This window comes from Cyprinus carpio, chromosome B16 (genome assembly GCF_018340385.1).
Source record: "Cyprinus carpio isolate SPL01 chromosome B16, ASM1834038v1, whole genome shotgun sequence".
NCBI lineage: Eukaryota > Metazoa > Chordata > Actinopteri > Cypriniformes > Cyprinidae > Cyprinus > Cyprinus carpio.
The window spans coordinates 10,574,065-10,594,058 of record NC_056612.1 but is presented as its reverse complement, the minus strand read 5'-3'; the positions used below and the strand labels follow the sequence as shown (position 1 = coordinate 10,594,058).

The 19,994-nt window shown below is 35.8% G+C and overlaps 1 protein-coding gene across 1 annotated transcript; it reads left to right on the top strand.

The window, feature by feature from the left end:
* Positions 1 to 14: 14 nt before the first annotated feature.
* LOC109075562 (histone-lysine N-methyltransferase ASH1L-like) lies at positions 15 to 16,423 on the top strand. The gene is made up of 14 exons (XM_042740691.1): positions 15 to 255; positions 4,792 to 5,482; positions 5,607 to 5,701; positions 7,795 to 7,868; positions 8,328 to 8,373; positions 8,984 to 9,086; positions 9,235 to 9,337; positions 9,457 to 9,524; positions 9,676 to 9,842; positions 11,799 to 11,927; positions 12,026 to 12,080; positions 13,276 to 13,390; positions 13,764 to 14,013; positions 15,134 to 16,423. The coding sequence occupies exons 1-13, from the start codon at positions 15 to 17 to the stop codon at positions 13,869 to 13,871; spliced, it is 1,995 nt and encodes a 664-aa protein (XP_042596625.1). The 3' UTR covers positions 13,872 to 14,013; positions 15,134 to 16,423.
* Positions 16,424 to 19,994: the final 3,571 nt, after the last annotated feature.

The following is a 19,994-nucleotide window of genomic DNA, read 5'->3' as shown; positions in this document are numbered from 1 at the left end:
TTTGTTTTAAGTAGATGGGTTGGGTGTGGGAGGAGGACGATGATGAAGGTGATGAAGACCTACCATCACCTCCCCTAGCAGACAGAGCCATCCACCATCATTCTTTCCTGAGGAACCCCAATCTTGCTAGTAGCGCGTACAGTCGAATGGCAGCTCAAAGGAAGATTGGTGAAGTTCAGTCTGCTTCAAGGAACTTAATGAGACCTGGAAGCTCATTGATGAAGGATTGCTCAGCTGGAGGCATAAGAACATCAGGTGAGATGGCATGAGATTATTTTTTGTTTGCATGTAACAAACAACTGCCTCTGCTCAGGTGACATTCTACAGAAGATATTATTTTTTTAAAGGTACAGTCTATTGTTTGGCATTGAAAGGTTCATTTGTAACATTCAGTATCCTTTTGTTCCTATTAACTAGGTGAGAAAATGCTTGGAGTGCTTGTACAATAAATTGCAGACTTTGAACAGTGAAATAAGACTATTTTATTACAGGATTGAGAGTATATGGTCTTATTTATCTCCCACTGTTTTACTAGTTGGATACCAAAATGGAGCTTGATTTTGCTCTGCGTGTAATTGGCTACACAGATTTTCCTTGGCAGGGAATCTGTTTAGAAGTCCATTGAGAGGTATATGGTCTCTCTTGTGTGTAAATATTGTTACGCATTAGCTGTACGCATTATGTGGTATTCTGGCATTAATGTTGCTATCATTATGTTCTTGTTTTGTCTTATGTACTGTTAGATACTGTAGTTTTAGATGGAGTGATGTGTGAGGGAACTGCAAAACCTGTGTATGTATTTAATGTGTCTATGTATGTTATCTCATACTATCATGTAACTGTGGCTCACAGTAGCACCAGTGGAAAATGTGATTTATTGCCAAGTTGAATAGAATTTGATATTTGCTTATACCACAGATATTTGTATTTTGGCTCTTTGACATGAAACCAAGTGTGAATCAATGCTTAAGTCTTTTTCTCTGCAACCACACACCTTTAGAATCAAAAGAAATGCATATTTGGCTAATTAGCATTGCTGAAAACATATGGTAAGAAATAAACACCAGCATGCGAAGAACTTCTCTCAGCAGGAAGACAGGCACATTTGGTTGCGTAGTGTGTGGTGTCTGCTTGTCTTTGTGCATGCAGCTTTTACTGTTTATTAAGTATACCTGCCCATCAGGGGCTCTTTCTCAGAGGAAGAGGCCGACACAAAAAATTGTTAGAGAAAGTAGCATTCATTTATCCAAAGCAACATTTTTCAACAACCTTCAGAGTGCAGTCCTTGTTCACATCACTGAGGTGTTGTGAATGTGCAAAATACAGGCAAAATGTCCCATGAGGAAGCGATGCCTTCATGTCGCTGTGATTGACTGATAACCTTGTCAATTGGATGGTTCCTGCTTACCAATATCATTATCATGACTATGATTGGCTAATTACCCTGTTTATGCAATAGTGCCCACCTATCATGTTCACATCCAGTCTGGACTCAATGAGTCAAACTAATGCAAATCGATGAGCTAATTACAAAGTTAAAAGCTCATTTACTTGGACATCTCCACTTTCGGTCACATCCGAATCAAAGTTAACTTGAAATGATGGTCTGTGAGTAACAATTATTATGTCACTGGTTGCTTGATGGTAATTCCTTAAGGAAATATGAATTGGGATCATGAATTTCCATAGTACTAAAAACCCAAACCCAGAGAGGGGTTTTCCTTCTCGTTTCAGAAGTCCTTGCCACTCCTGCCTGTTAATTCTCAACAAATAAAAGATTTGTTTTTGCTGAGTTCCTTAAGGAAATACCAGTTCTTGCAAGGAAGTAAAAGAATAGTGTTAACATTTCCATAAACATAATCTTAGATTTTAGGATTAGGGAATGAAATGCCTCATTAGAACCACTTTGCTTTTGTTTAATTTCACTCACTAGTCTAGCACACAAAATCAACAACGTCAACTTTGTGGATATAAATGCCTAAACAAGTACTACAGGGATTTCCATGTCTGTATAACTGAGCAGTAGTTCGCACTAGTTCTTTTTCTGTCATGCTGACTCTGTATTTTCAGTTGGCATGGATTCAGATAGGGTATCAGAATTGCTTTTACATTTCAGTGAGGTATGAAAGTGCTTATTTAAAAGTAAACACATGCTTTAATCTTAGTAGTTGACATTTGAGTATTTCTGTAAATGGGAACCACCAAGAGTTCTGCTATACATTTAACCATTATGAATTATATGCTTATTCTGTCATGTTCCTGCCAAAGAATTTCCATTTAAGACTGCCATAGACCTTCTGTCAGCCTGTGGCCAAAACGTTCTGTTTGATTTGGAAAGGGTGAATGAGAAAAAGCAGGCATTCAGCAGCGGTAAGGAAATGTGGTGATGCTAGTGGAAAGGACGAAATCTGAGCATGGAAATCTACAAGCGAAATGTGAAAAATGATTGACAAAGAAAGGAAGGAATGTTTTTGTAAGCGAAAGCGAATATATGGCAATAACAGGTTTTGTAATCAGAGCCAGATGTGCTCTAAAAACGCCACTCTTGTGTATTTACTCTGCCTAAAGATGTTATTAAAACTGAGTATATCAGATATATCAGACGTTAATGTGTCCTCATACTTCCATTTAGTCTAGGTTTGGCTGTCATCCAGAGACCAGAAATAGCTCCTTTGTAGATGCTTGAGGATAAGTCTATACATAGGCCATTTTCTTTCTTTTCTTTCTCCCTTATCTTTTTTGACTTCCTTTCTTCTTTCCTTTCTGTCTCTCAGAGAGTTTTTAGAGAAATAACAGGAATGTGATGTTAATTGTATTATACAGCTTTTATTCTCACTGCCTGTCCTTATATACTGTCAAATGTGAGATTTTATCACTCTAGTAAAGTCTGTTCAAGCACACACCCTGTCTTCATCTCACGATCTCTGTGCTGGGGACTTGCTATGGAATGCACTCCAGTGGAGCTCTGTGAAATTGATTTAGTGTTGTATCTAAACTAGCAGTACTGGTGGAGGAGAGTGGAATTTGCAGTAAAGGAGTGAATACTGGCAGTATAATTCCCACGGTCAGGATTACAGTAGTTGTTTCTCAAACACATCAACTGTTTCATGAACAGTAGTGCTGTCTCCCAGGTTCTCCATGTTTTAGTATTGGTTTAGTTAGTTTTGCTGTTCTTCAGGAACAGGAAAGAAACTTTCCTTCTTTTCATGCCATCACTGTAATTGTCATTTGTACCAACAGTAATTGCAATCATTGCAATCCTGTGTGTTAAGACGGTGTCCAAGGTTGTTCAAACTTTCTTGCTTAGTATCGCAATGGAATTATCATTTTGTAGTGGGGATGTGGGCAGACCGGACAAAATCAGAACTTGATTGAACACTGGGGGGTGAATGCACTAAATTAGTGGCTCCCAAACTGTGGCTGTGCCTTATATGCACCATAACCCAGGGCAATAACACAGTTAAAAAAGAAAGATATTCATTTTATTGAAATAGTTATTTGGTCCCACTTTATATTCAGTGGCCCTAACTACTATGTATTGACATTTAAATTAATCATTTGATACATGCACTTATTGTGTACATACATGTTTTTCATTTTGCTTATATAAAAAAAATACCTGCATGTAATTACATCTGTAATTAATTTCTATAATTACATTTTTTAGTTACACTGTTGACCTAACCCTTACACCTTAACCCACCCTTAAACCTACCCATACCCCCCAAACCTGTCTCTAACCCTACCCGTATCCCACCTCAATAGCAGCAAAAGTGTTTTGCGATAAAGTATGAACACCAACAGTACATTGTACATATTTTTTGATGTAAGTACATAGTAGTTAAGGCCACCTAATATAAAGTGGAACCAGATATGTTTCTGTTTTATATTTAATGTCTGATTACTTTAAAATTATATTCATTGTATATATGATATCTGTGAGTCCAAGTGGATGGAACCCTTAAATGTTAAAAACCATGCAAAAACCATGCTTCCAGCCAACTGTCATGTGAAACTCGTGTGAGAAGTGATGATTTACTTTACAATGTGTTGACATATACTGTGAACTCATAAATGCATGTATGACAGTTGGCCAGAGAGTTGACAGTTTAAAAGTTTAAAATATTATTATTTGTCCCACATCCCCCGATTGTTTTAACAATCAGTCTAATTCTATGAGAATAGGAAAGTCCATACCATTGCTATAATGTTAATGAGACAGAAGAATGATTTGTTAGAATCACTCTGATAGATGATGAATGTTAAAAAGGTTGACAGCCACTCAGAATGCACCCTACTGTAAAGAGCGCAAGCATTTAAAGTGAATGATGCTTAAGGAATAAAAAATTAATAAAGAGTGTTAACATTGTTTGGCGTGGATGCAAATACAGTTATCATCATAGTTATCTTTATAGTGTGCATGGGCCAGGCACATATTACTTTTTTTTTCCTGCACATGAACTTCTTTCTATGTAAATCATTAGATGTTGCATGCAAAATTCTGCTTGCTTTAAAGAGCTGAATCAGTGATGCTGTACAGTCCCTGTAAAATTTGCCAGATTGTGGTGTGCAGCACTCAAAACCAAGCCGAAGTCCTAGGGAATTGCATCATGGAAGTTAAGTTCAGAACAGATTTTTTGGCCATTTGGGTATTACCTGATTTGCATAATTCCTTTGGTGAAACTGGTTGTAAAACAACAGACATTGTGTGCAAATTAAAGTCGCCATCAGTGGGTGCAGCTCATCCTTTTCCCCCAGGTGATTGCTCACATCTTTACCTTTCTGTTTCAGAGAGCTTCCAGCCTGGCGGTACACTCTTCTCTGAGCACTTCTCTGCCAGTCCCTCTCTTAATGAACGTCAAGAGAGAGGAAGAAGAGAGAAAAGACCCAACATCAGCAAAACACACTTTCAGACCAACGATATCAGGCCTTTTTCCTCATGTACCACCTCCAAAGTCAGCCTTTCTCATTTAAATAATTCTAAAAATACGACGGCGGCCAAAAGTAAACTGAAACATGTCAAGAAGCCTCTCAAGAAAAAAACTCCCAGAAGTCAAGAGGTCACAGGAAGTGAGGTGAAGAGAAGAGGACGAGGTCGACCAAGAAAAAACCCTGCACCGTGTTTTTCTCCACCTTTACCTGCTACACCTTTACATCATGAAGCCACAGAGTCTCCTGCGAAACGTAAAAAAGGTGAAAGAGATGACTACACAGTACTCAATGCGCTTGAGTCCATGGCTCACCATGCGAAAAAGAAAAGAAGGAAAGAAAGAGATGAAACGAGGAGCAGTGAAGCACAGGTAGATGAAGTCGAAGACACAGGCCTGAGCCAAGAGCCCTCACAGTCACACATTAACACATCCTCACCTTCCCAGGATCCATCAGTGTCTGTAAACAGCCAATCAGAGAAGAGGTCTGACGTGGCAGCTGAAAAGAAGTACGAGTGGGCGGGGCTTTTCTCTGATGTGTATAAAAGCGAGAAGTGAGTGAGCTCTTATATATTTATAAACAAGTATTAAGAATATTTGTTTAAATGCAGCCTTTATTTAGAGAGCTCTCGACAAAGAGCTTGACAAATCCTCTGTCTGTTTGTTTACGCTGCACAGCCCCACGAGTCTGTCCTCTCCAGTACACACAGACTGCCTTGACTATGATCCCGAAGAACATGAGCACGGTCTACTTCCTGCACCTATACACGTAGGTGAGTTTGTCTATGTGTGTGTGTTTATTGGGGTTATTTGGAGGTCACTATAAAAGTTGAACTGAAAGGGGAACAAATAATTTTTTTGTCAGTCAATAATGAGCTGGAATTAAGTCCAAACTTGATTTATATTGATTAAAAGGAATCTAGTGTGACTCATGACTGTCATATAAGTGGCATTTAAAGTGGGAGGGGCCACTGGCAAACTCGTTATGATGTCATAGCATGGCAATAGGTGCGTTCGACTTCATGAAGCGCTGCGCAAACCGATCGAAATCTGACTTGAAGCAGTGCATGCCGGTTAGAAATTTTGTCCGACTTGAGACGGCGCCGACGCCACATGACTGTCACGTGTGTCATCAAAGTACCGCGAAAGCGTTTCGAGAACAGCCGGCTGACTCACCCGCCGCAGTTTCTCCAGAGCGACTGCACGAGCGCTGATGACGACACAGCTGCTTCACGATTGGCCAGATTCACCGCATGACAACGATCACGTGTGTTTCGGGTTTATTCTAACCTTTTCAGTTTCAATAATGGCCACAAATCTGTATTTTTAGAAAGGTAAAAGCTTTTTTACTGTAGTCGCACTGTTGTATTGAGTAACGTTTATCATACAACACTGATAAAAGCATATATACACTCACTTTATTAGTATATGTATAGTAGCCTATATGATTATGCTGAACTTTATTCTTGAAAAAATCGCGCTGTATTAAGCAGTATGTAAAAACTGTTTCTGTTGCTCATGAAAACGTTTCAAAAACGTCAGTGTATTTGACAAATATTGCATTTAATTTACTTCATCTGTGATAAAGTATGCAAACACCACGTGAGTGTCACTAACGGGAGCAGAAAGTGTCCGGCTTGACATGTCTGTTTTCAACTCCGCCCCCGACTGCAAGCGGCTACTCTCGTTGATCGCCGCCTGTAGCCGGGCTTCAAGTCGAACGCACCTAATGACTTTGCTAATGTATAATAAGTAAATAATCAATTAATAATTATCAGTTAATATTAATTGAGCTGACATTTCTAGATAACTTTACATTCAGCTTGCCTAATTATTAATAAGCTAAGCCTTCATCATAGTACAATTAATCTAAACAATTTTAAAACGAGTTATGATTAAAAAAATAAAAATGGAAATGATCAAATTTGTCAGTTTTCAACACTGGTAATAAAAATAAATGTTACTTTAGTATCAAATCAGTATAATAGAATGATTTCTGAAGGCTCATGTGACGCTAGAGTAATGGCTGCTGAAAATTCGACTTGTTGGCAGAGGCTATTTGCAATAACTCCACTCCCAAAATGTGATTGGAGTAGTCAACACTACACAAGACATATGACAAATATAAGTCCAGTGGCGTAGATAGTAAAGTGTGTGCTTTTTGATGTGATCAACCCAAGTTCAAATCTTTTAAAACTTTTTTTTTTTATCCCCTTTTCAAATCTCATATCACATAGGAAAATTATTTTTAAAAAATAATAAAAGAATTAAAAAGTTGCAAATAAAGTATGGGGTAGGGTTAGGTTATGTGTAGGGGGGACTTTATTGTCCCAATAAGTGGCATCCATTTAATGATTAGAATTAAAATTATAATTTACACTCAATGCGTTATTATTGTGTACATTTTTATACTCAGGTGCAGTTTATTGCCACTATTTGCAATTAGTAGTATAAATAGCAGAAAATCCTGATGGTTTAACATAGTGTAAATAAAATCTATAGCTATTTGCACTTAGTGTAAGCATCTGTCGCTAAGAAAATATGCTATTTACACTTAGTTCAAATATCCGCTGCCTATTTTATGTTGTAAAAGTATTTAAAGGTCTTATTATTTTTTTTCTGTATTTTTGATCAAATTGGTGAGCATTAGAGACATCTTTCAAAAACATGAAGAAAAAAAAAATCAAACACCCAACTTTTGAATTTGCAATCTTTCTATTTGCTAAGTTCAAGTGTGTAGATATGTATGTCATAATTTATTGTGAACTTAATATTTACACCTCTCAGAACAGTTTAAAATAGAGGGAGCAATAAAGACTGTAGTGACTGAATTTCAATACATTCATAACCCATGTGTGTGTGACAGGAAAGTATCTGAGGCTGAAACGGATTGACTTTCAGTTGCCCTATGACATATATCGACTCTGTGCAAAGCAAAAGGTATTTTTAGATTACTTTAAAAAGCATAAAGCATGAATGGTCTGTCATTATTTGTTGGCCCTCATGTCATTCCAAACCTTCATGTCTTTATTCTTCAATAGAAAAGGTGGAATTTTGTCAAACTTCCCTTTTCCTTAAATACACCATAATTAGACAAAATCTACCTAAGGTATGATGTGCAATATCTTTGTCTAAGTCTAAATTATTTGCTAAAAATCCTTCAATGTAGATATTAAATTTTAATTCTCTATCCTGCACATTCAAAAATGATCTGTCACAATTGGTAACACGAGGTGAGAACCAATGATCATTGGGTAAAGGGTCATTGGTTGTTAAAGGGTTTGAATGACATTAAGATTTTAAATGATGAAAATTTGAATTTTTTGTGAATTATCCCTTCAAATATTTCCATTCTATCACTGTCATACAATAATTGTGACAATCTCTGTTCCAATACAGCGTCCTAAAAAGTCACGTAAGACCCCACAAAAGATGGCCCCATCCAGTGAGTAGACTTACAGTACCTGCTAATTTGTTTGTGTGTATTTGCATGTGTTTGTTTGTGTATGTAAGACCTAATCAACTCTGTGGAATAAACGATCACACATTTAGTCTGTATGGATGCCCATTTGTGCCAAATAAGAAAAAAAAAACATGCTATGGTAAATTGTGATTGGCATAAAAAGCCCAAATCGTGACATACTAAACAATAATTATGAGATACAAAGTTGAAATTGAGATAAGAATTCATATTTATGACATAAAAGTTAACAAAGAAGTATTAGCATTTTATCTCATAATTTTGGCATAATATCCCATAAAGTTGACTTTTTTTCTCATAATTATTCCTTTTTATGTCATCATGATTTTCCAAAGCATGTTTTTTCTTATGTTACACAAATGGGCTTCCATACGTCTGGAACACTGCAAACACAATTAATCAATACAAACTGTAAAACTCTTGAGCTGCCATTTGGCCAATCAAATTTGATTACTGGAACTGACTACTGTGTACGATTACATTTAAAATGGCTTTGTTCTCTGAAGTAAGTGTGTAGAAGCAGTTAATATTGTGTAAACATATTCTTCTTTGTCTCTTGCTCTGTCTCTTTGAGATGGATCTGTTGATGTAATGTCTCGCACTCAGACCGAAGACAGTTCCTGTAAACATCAGAAGCTCAGTGTGACTCATGACTGCGTTTCTGACAGCCCTAATCGGTAAATAAACACACACATACACAATCACATTCACCATCTATTGCTGAATTTAAAGTGGAGATGAATTCTCTCAGGCCCACTTGGTTTCAATTGTTCAGTCCGAACCACTGATTTTATCCTGTCCCATAACCTTTTTTTCCTAACTTAGGAATGTCAGCCCTAGACCTAATACAGAAGAGATTGGAAAAGAAATTAGTGAAACAGACATTGAAAATAATCTTCCCAATCAACCTGACCTTCCCAAACAGCAGGTAAGAGGCATATCTAGATGCAACTTCACTTCTGATTCCATTACAACATGCCTGAAAGTGACTGCATCATTTAAAGCGCATAGTCAATTTGGTCACTTTGCGAATGACTTTATTTCCAGGAGAAAGGCAATGATGCTGAAAATATCCCCTCCCCTCTCCTGATGATGCCCTTGTCTTGTGAGGAGAGGCAAGAACACAAATAAACACTGACAATAGCATTTCTACCCATTGCACACACTATTTATGTTTTTTGGACTTTTTATGCTCTTCTTTTACTTTTTATTGTCTTATATTTCTTAAATTTGTAATTCTTTGATTTGCTCTTATTCCCCTGATAGGAGCTTCGTCTTGGAACATGGCATTTTTCTGGTGAGAAACTATGAGAAAATGAGAGACAGACAGTCATTGCTCCTGAGGGAGGAGGTGACAGAGCGAGAGGAAGAAAACAAAGAAGATGGAGGGAACAGCCAGAAAGGGGATCTCGAAGACACCAGCACTAAGTCAGGTCCAGCAGTGTGTATAGCTGTAAAATGTGTTTGTGTGTTGTCGCATCGCTCTTAAAATGTGTGTTTGTGTGTTGTCGCATCGCTCTTAAGGGATAGATGACCTGAAAAAATATTTTCGTCAATATTTACGACCATTTCAGTTTACTTTAACTCTTATTAATTGTGTAGGCTGCTGTAACTTTAAGACTCTACACATCTGCAATGACATAAAGTGCTTTACTGCCATTTTTACTCATAAACTGCGGGTTTGTTGTCCAACATAGTTCCCTTGTGAAAAAGGAGTGTGTTTAATTGTATTGAGTGTGCACTTTAAAATTTTACTTTGAAGTACATAAACTCACTGTTTTAGTAATATTTTGTTGTGTTTTAAAGAAGTACACTTATTTTGATGTGTTGATTGACATAAGGCACATTAGAAGTACTTGATTGTAATTTTAACTGTAGTGTATATGATATTACAATTGTATATTCTTAAAATTTACTGAATTGCAACTTAATCATTAAAAAAGTGTGATTACAAATATATTTGATTACATGACATACAAGAATAGAAATTACATTAGAGTTATTTTAGTTTATCATATGCATATTCATTCAGCTGTATACTTTAACCAAAGACAGCAGAATTGTGAAATTACATATAAATGTATTTAAGTCTTATATAAGTTAAATTTAACACATTAAATACATTAAAACTATAATACATTTGGTTACACTTTATTTTAAGGTGTTCTTGTTACAGTGTAATTATACATTTAAGTACTGAGTAATATTATCTAACTACATGTACTTACTATATGGTTAGGATTAGGGTTTAGTTAGGGTTACTTGCATGTAATTATGCATAATTTATTGTTATTATAATAGTAAGTACATGTAACATTTGTAACAGGGACACCTTAAAATAAAGTGTTACCATACGTTTTCATTCAATTGAAATTAACATGCAGTTAAGTGTTAGAACATTGCATTCAGTTTGCACTTGTTATAAAGTATATTCTTTTAAAGTATATTATTTCTGTAATAAGTACTCTTCAAGTAAAGAAGTGTACTTTTTTTCACAAGGGTTTCCTTCATCTTTCAGTAACAGGTCAATTTGTGCTGAAATGTCCCACAAAAACGGTTAAGATCAGATTTCAGAGAACTTCTTAAAGTATTTAGAAGAGAAAAATAAGTATCTATCCATATTTTTCCTTAATATGGGCCAAGTTTCTGAATTTCTAAATAGATCAATCTTGACATCATGTCCGTATGTCTAAGGTGTTCCCCTGCCTGTGGCCCTAGATGCTTGCCAACATCTTTGGAAAATGGCTGGATGGATGGCCGTTACGTATTCAACAGTACAAAACAACTCATTTTAGCTTAATTTTTAATTACAGATTTTTTCTAAATTCTGAATGTAGCATGATATTATACATTCTATGTTTTTGGCTTAAGTGTTTTTTGTCAGCAAGGCTCACTTTAACCTACCCGTATGTACTATACTAGTGCTACCAAGGTACATTTTCATTAAGTGGGACAGTCTGTTTATAGCACTTTTTGTGACCTGAGGCTGGTTTTTCATGAAGAACATGGCATCAGCTATTCCTCCTCCTCTCCTCTCCCTCCTTCACGCTCAGCGGGCTGTAGCTCTGGAGCAGCTCCCAAAACCACCTCAGTTCTATTTCCACTCAGCATTAGTCAAATGGGCAGAAGAGGACATGTGGTTAACGGCTAGCGCAAGCTACCGTGTCCCGTTGAGTTCATGGAAAAAGTGTATTTAAGTGCATTCCGATTATTGCACTTAAAATAAAGATGACAGACTATGAGGGACTTCAGATTACAGTTCTTTACTGGATGTGCATTGAATAGTCTGAATTGATAGCTGCATGTTTTTCAAATGTGGCATGTATCATGTACTTGTAATAAGACAATACTCGGTGTGTGTAAGAGGATGTGTGTTCTGCACATTGCAGACCAGTGCCTGACTCACTCGAGCCCACAGTCTGAAAACAGAGAGGAAGACGAGGAGGGGAGAAGTGTACAGAGCAAAAACCTCACGCAAACACTCCAGGGCATCTATGACGTCATTGTCAGTCACAAGGGTACATCTGTTGATTTTATTAATAGAGATGTGTCACAAAAGGCTCAGTGTGAAGACCTGCACAGCTGATCACTCTTTCTGTCATTTGTGTTTTTTTAGGGTCATCTGGACAAACCCTCGCCGCTCCTCTGCTGAACCTGTGCTCCAGAAAGAGGTTTGTGCAGATGTGTGTATTGTGTGTGTGTGCGTTTCCACTCACCCTGTGTTGTTTGCTTAGTGGCTCTCCTGCTGTTCTTTTCACAGTCTCCAGATGATTAAAGATTCAGGGAACCTGGGAGTTAAAACCTCTTGCCACTGACAGCTACAGTGGATTGCAGATTGTTTTTAAAGTGATGATGTGGTGATGATTATAATTAAGGATGTCTGTTGTCTGTATTTTCTGTTATTTAAATTGATTAATTAATGTTAATAGCACAAATGTAATCAATGTATTTAAAGAATGAAAACTTTCTATAAAGAGTAAGTAACACAGCTAAGCAATAACATTGTAATGCGTTACTTTCCCCAACACTCTTCTTCAGTGACACATGATGCTCCAGAATTCATTCTAATACCACAATTTGGTGCTTAAGAAACATTTATTATTCTCAATGTTGAAGACAGTTGATCTGCCTAATATATTTGTGGAAACCATCATACATTTTTTTTTTCAAGATTCCGTGAAGAATAGAAAGGTCAAAATAACAATTTGTTTGAAATAAACATTAATGTCACTTTTGATCAATTTAATGCTTCCTTGCTGCATAAAATGATTTAAAAATCTTTCTGACCCTAAATTTTTGAATGTTTACAGAGCAATTTATTTTAGAAAAATTTTGTATTGTACAAGATAAATCACCAACATTTTAGTCAGTACACTAGAATATAGATGCCTTAAAACCACTAGACATGGATTAAAATGATAAAACTCACGGGATTTTTTATATTTGTTGGGGAAAAGACAATTAAAGGGTTAGTTCACCCGAAAATGAAAATTAGCCCATTAATTAATTACCTTAAGTCATCCTAGGTGCATATGACTTTCTTCTTTCAGACGAATCCAGTCGGAGTTATATTAAAAATTGTCTTTGATCTTTCAAGCTGTTTCATGGCACTCAGCGGGTGTTGCAGTTCTTCAGTCCAAAAGAAGTTAAATAAAAAGCACCCATCCATAAAAAAAATGTCTCACACAGCTCCAAGGGTTGAACAAAGGCCTCCTGTAGCGAATTGATGCAGTTTTGTAAGACAAATATCCATATTCAAAACGTAAAAATCACTTTAATGTAGCTTGCGCCAACAGTTCTACACAGAAGCAGTTCCGGGAGGATGACGTATGAGGTCAGCGCTGACGTATGTGTTTTCTCTTCCAGATCAGGCTCAGCTCCTGTCGATCTCAGTACGCTGCAGAAGCAGCTCCTCTCAGGCCACTATGAGAGTCTGGACAGCTTTCATTCAGACATGCTGAAGGTGTTCCACTGCGCCGAGGTCAGTTTCACAAAGGGTTCATGGACTCACACTGTTTGATGTTGTTCTTCACCTATCACAAGCTTTTGAGCTGTCTGGGTCATATCTCAGACTGACCATTAAACAATATTCACAAAAGAATTGAATAGATTTTTTTATTGCTGCACATCCAGAGTATTTCCCTGTAATGTTACCATAGAACAGCACCCTGAATTTATTACAGAGACGGTCCCTCTGGAGCAGCCTGAGGTTCAGTGTCTTGCTCATGGGCACAGTGGTGAAATTACGTCTCGCTTCTAGAGGAGATCAAACCTTTCATAATATCTGCCTCAGCAAAATGTTTAGAAATGCACTGTTAATATTTTATGCTTTCATTATGTTTCAATCTTATCAGAAATACTACGGTTGTGAGTCGTCGGTGGGTCGTAACGTGAGGCAGCTGAGGGAAGTGTACCACAGTGCTCATCAGGAGGCCTTAACTCAGACCGGCAGTTTCCTGTGAGTGACAGAAAACCACATCAGCGACCTCTGTCAGGGTGTTGCTGTGATCAAACCCAGAGGCATGATGGGCCTTCCAGAAGGCAGATAATGCTCTCCGATACCAAAGACCTGCTGTATGTGGCACCCACAGATGCACTGCACAGGTAAAGGGTTTGCCATTTATACACAACTGTGCCGTGAACAAGTGAATACATTTAGAAAAAATAATTAAGTTGTAAATATCACTGCTAGGTATGCACAATATGTTGGTACCTTATTGTTGATTACTTGATATTAGATTTGAAGTAACAGTTATGTTAGATATATAGTCCATTAGTGGATATTTAATTGTGAATGCTCGTTTTCTGTATTTTTACATTTAGATTACATTTGTTGTCATTTAATGTTAAATTAAACTTGATTTTTAAAAACACTTATAATTTAATAACACTAATTTAATAATTTGCAAATATCAAAATTAATATTTTTTATACTGTACATTATGTATATAACAATGTTATACCTGAATTCGCTTGTAGCATTTAAAACCAGTTGATTTTAATTCTTAATATTTTATTTTACTTTGTAATTATAAAAACAAAACTATAGAATTGTAATGATAGCCATTTATCCGTTATTATTATTTATTTTTTACAATTTTATTTTCTATTCACTTAAAATATAAAAATAAAGCATTATCTCTGAATTTATTTGGATTTAAATAGTATAGAACTTTAATGTTAGCCATTTATTAATTATTAGTTATTAGAATCTTTTATTTTTAATTAATTTAGAATTATATAAAAGCATTATTTTTCATTTATTTAGATTTAAATAGTATTGAATTTTCATGTTAGCAATTATCCACCATAACATTAAAATAATTATTGGATTATCATACTGTATTGACCAGAATTTAATTATCAGCATATGTTTCAATTATATTACATTATATTTAAATCAACTATATACCATTACTGCAATAAATCATTTTTGATCAATATTTTTAAAGACTTAATTAGTCTTATATTCCAGTAAAAATATCTAAACATTCTTAAAACAAGACATATTTACAAGTAAAATTGAATAAATCATTTTTTTTGCTATTATTATTGGCTTTGCCATTGGCTTTTTTTCTTTCTTTCACAAACTGTGATAAGCTTTGATTTATTTGCTTTGATTGGATAATATTATTTCTCTGCACTACAAGTTTTCTTTATTATTTTGGCTTTTTTTCTTTCTTTCACAAACTGTAAAAGCTTTAAGGCCTTTGGTCCTCTGTAGGTTAAGACAGCACTCCTGGAAATGCCATTTGTGAGCATGGACACGGCTGATGCTTGACAGCATGATTAGCTAAAAGCAGCTCAGCCTTTCTTTCTCTCAGGGAAAAGAAAGTCAAGCGAAGGAACAGGAGACATAACACAAATCAACATCTGAGACTCCAGATGATTTCATATATCCAAACAACATGCATTTCTTTCATTTCGAGATGTAACACTAAACATAAACATTTTGAATGGGATGCCATGCGAACAGGACGTGGTTCTGTTTCGTCTTGAAGGAATGAACATCCACAGACTATTTTAAATCATTCAACACACTACATCAGCATACCTACAAGAAAATGGACTTCACTACTCTTAAGAGGCTTCGCTGACTGAACAGTATTGAGTGGTGTGAACAGATTTGTGGTCTACAGCCTTTTAGTGTTTTGTGTTGAAGGTTATACCTATAAAGTAAGCAATAATGCATGAAAGGTTCAATAACAGCCTTAATGTAAGCAAATGTGTGTTTATAGTCATTTTAGACCAGTAATTTTTATTTTAAAGGGAATTGACTACCACTTTGTCCAGAGCTGTCTTGTGCTAGTGATGTTTTGTAATACATTGATTTGAAACAGTAATCTTTATAGCTTTGAGACGCTGAAATATTTTATACGTTGTACAGTATATTTTAAATAATGTATATTTAGCAAAATTATGTTTTAGTATGGTTCAAGAAACTCTATTTACAGTCTTAAATTGTTGTGGGAATTAACCTGTTTTCCATTGATTCTTTAATAATATTTTTATAGGCGTCTCGATGCATGTTTAATTTGAAACAGGACATTTAAATGTCTGTAAAATATTAGATTTTCATAGTCTTCTTTATGCATGGCATACTTTATGTTGCTTAATAATGTATAATAGCTGTGTATACATATGCAACAAATTATATGTCTATGCTGAACTAAGAAATTAATCGTTGGAAGCTTATTAAAAAGCAGAATAAATGAATTAACCCAGCTACATTAGTTCTCTCATAAAAGTGAGTCGATACTTGGACCATTGTGCTTTTTAGATTTAATAGGTTTTATTCTTTATAGATAATAGTGCTAATCATTTTTAATAGACACAAATAAACCCACAGGAAGGGCTGCAGATCTATTTTTATCTTTTAATTTGTCCATAAAATGATTAGTGCTTCATAAGCCAAATGTTCATTACTTTAGCTTTGTCTATAAACAATTAAAATGTGTGTCAGTGGACCTACATTAGGTTATTGCATCATATGAATCATTAAATATTATCTCTCCTTGCGGCTTTAGCACATTATACTCAAAACTGTATTCAAGTCAAAAGCAGGTCACAATGTCAGATTGTTTAACTGTTAAGTCCTGTGTAGATGGAAAATTGTAGATAAGTTTCTTTCCAGGTCTCTTTTTACATAGTGGACTTGATGTCATCACTCTTGTTATATTACAAGAGTGATAAGAATAGATTCTGGTGTGACTGTCATACATATTCTGCACAGGCTCTTCGCAAACAAGACTGCAAGGGAAATAATTGTGTCTGAAATTTATAGATTGTGTTCCTGCTTTTAGCTTTATTAGTTATTATTTCATCTGATAGCTGTGTCAGGATTGTTGTTAGAAGGGAATATGGCACTCTCTAATGGTAATAATAGCCTACAAATACTGAGATATTAATATAGATGCAGGCCTGAATGTGCAATAGTGAGTTCACTGAACATTACGACTCAAAATCAAACGTTAAAATAACTATTGAATGAAAAGAACTGTAAAAATATTGGTTTTGTTATGGTATCAGATTTGTCCAGTGGCATCCTGGTTAATAGTTTCGTGTTCCTTGTTTTCCTAATCATACAAAATGGCTAACAGATTTTCTTTCAAAGTTATAAGCTTTGTCTTTCAAGAATCCAGCTGCAGGCTTAGTGAAGAGCATACTTGAGATCCAGGTAAATATCACAACGTGTGGAAATATTTGCCATATACAATATATTCATCTTGGTTATAATGTAATCTACTCTGAGATGGCAAAGCTGAATTTTCAGTAGCTATAGTCTTCAGTGTCACACATGATCGCTCAGAAATAATTTTAATATACCGTTGTGATGCTCAATTATAGCTACTTATGTTTTTTTATGTTAAAAATAGTTTGTTTTATTTTTTTAGCATTTTTGATTAATAGATAGTTTAAACGTCAGCATTTTATTTGAAATAGAAATATTTTGTTACTTTATACATGCCTTCACTGTGACTTTTGATTAATTTAATGCATCCTTGCTAAATAAATAAACATTTTAAAAAAGGTATTTAATTAAAACGCAAAACAAAAACATGGTAGTGCATGGCGGTTTCCACAAATTATTAAGCTACAAAAACTGTTTTCTATGTTCATGAAGGATCACGAGACTCTGAAGACTGGAGTAATGGCTGTTTTATGGATTATGGGATTTTACATGGATAAATTTTCCGTGGGAGTGGAGTTGAATTACACTTGCATAATAGCGCCATCTAGTGGACTCAGTAGATCAGTGAAGGGCATCTGTGCTAAACATATTCTCATATTCACCTTGGCTGTATGGAGGATATATATACAGGTGCTGGTCATATAATTAGAATATCATCAAAAACTTGATTTATTTCATTCATTTCATTCAAAAAGTGAAATTTGTATATTACATTCATTCATTACACACAGACTGATATATTTCAAATGTTTTTTTCTTTTAATTTTTATGATTATAACTGACAACTAAGGAAAATCCCAAATTCAGTATCTCAGAATATTAGAATATAAATTAAGACCAATACTAAGAAATGATTTTTAGAAATCTTGGCCAACTAAAAAGTATAAAAATGAAAAGTATGAGCATGTACAGCACTCAATACTTAGTTGGGGTTCCTTTTGCCTGAATTACGGCAGCAATGCGGCGTGGCATGGAGTCGATCAGTCTGTGGCACTGCTCAGGTGTTATGAGAGCCCAGGCTCTGATAGTGGCCTTCAGCTCTTCTGTATTGTTGGGTCTGGCATATCGCATCTTCCTCTTCACAATACCGCATAGATTTTCTATGGGGTTAAGGTCAGGCGAGTTTGCTGGCCAATTAAGAACAGGGATACCATGGTGCTTAAACCAGGTACTGGAAGCTTTGGCACTGTGTGCAGGTGCCAAGTCCTGTTGGAAAATGAAATCTAAATCTCCATAAAGTTGGTCAGCAGCAGGAAGCATGAAGTGCTCTAAAACTTCCTGGTATACGGCTGTGTTGACCTTGGACCTCAGAAAACACAGTGGACTAACACCAGCAGATGACATGGCACCGAAAACCATCACTGACTGTGAACACTTTACACTGGACCTCAAGCAACGTGGATTGTGTGCCTCTCCTCTCTTCCTCCAGACTCTGGGACCCTGATATCCAAAGGAAATGCAAAATTTACTTCCATCAGAGCACATAACTTTGGACCACTCAGCAGCAGTCCAGTCCTTTTTGAAGCGAGACGCTTCTGACGCTGTCTGTTGTTTAAGAGTGGCTTGACACAAGGAATCCGACAGCTGAAACCCATGTCTTGCATAAGTCTGTGCGTAGTGGTTCTTGAAGCACTGACTCCAGCTGCAGTCCACTCTTTGTGAATCTCCCCCACATTTTTGAATGGGTTTTGTTTCACAATCCTCTCCAGGGGTGCGGTTATCCCTATTGCTTGTACACTTTTTCTATCACATATTTTCCTTCCCTTCGCCTCTCTATTAATGTGCTTGGACACAGAGCTCTGTGAACAGCCAGCCTCTTTTGCAATGACCTTTTGTGTCTTGCCCTCCTTGAGCAAGGTGTCAATGGTCGTCTTTTGGACAACTGTCAATTCAGCAGGTCTTCCCCATGATTGTGTAGCCTACAGAACTAGACAGAGACCATTTAAAGGCTTTGCAGGTGTTTTGAGTTAATTAACTGATTAGAGTGTGGCACCAGGTGTCTTTAATATCGAACCTTTTCACAATATTCTAATTTTCTGTGATACTTAATTTGGGATTTTCCTTAGTTGTCAGTTATAAACATCAAAATTAAAAGAAATAAACATTTGAAATATATCAGTCTGTGTGTAATGAATAAATATAATATACAAGTTTCACTTTTTGAACAGAATTAGTGAACTAAATCAACTTTTTGATGATATTCTAATTATATGACCAGCACCTGTACAGTATATGTCGTTGCTCAGCAGTTAAATTGTTCAGCGATATGTAGTAAACATATTCACCATTGTTTCTGATAAATCACTGTAGTAAGTGCTAAAGTTATTAATTTTGTAGACTGTAATACTGTTTTATATAATTAATAATATGTTCATAATTCAGACACAAACGAAGATAAGAATCTTTGTCATTTTAACTCTTGTCTAAATTATGCTAAATTATGCTAAATTATGTATAATTATTCCCGTGTATTGTCATTTACTTTTACATGTTTGACCGTATAAACATGCTATCTTTTATCATTATGTGCTAATCATGTGAGACAGCAGTGAAGGGCCTGGATATACAGTAACTGGACCTCTGCTGTAGCACAAATATAGAGTTTATATTTTACATGGTTTCCAGCTGAACCATACTGTTGATTTATGGTCTTTAGCTGATAGCTGATGTAAGCGTTTAGATGAAGGATCACCTGGACTGCCAACTGGTAGAGCTGAGATCAGTTTGATGGTGGTCAAGCTTTTTAGCGCTAGAAATGACACTTGGACCAGTACAGTAATGCAAATAGCGCAAGATATCTTAAGACATTGTGATTTTATTTATTTATTTTGCTGCATTTTAGCACTGAGCTCTGGATAACTTCTGACCCTTAACTCTGATTATATTTTATATA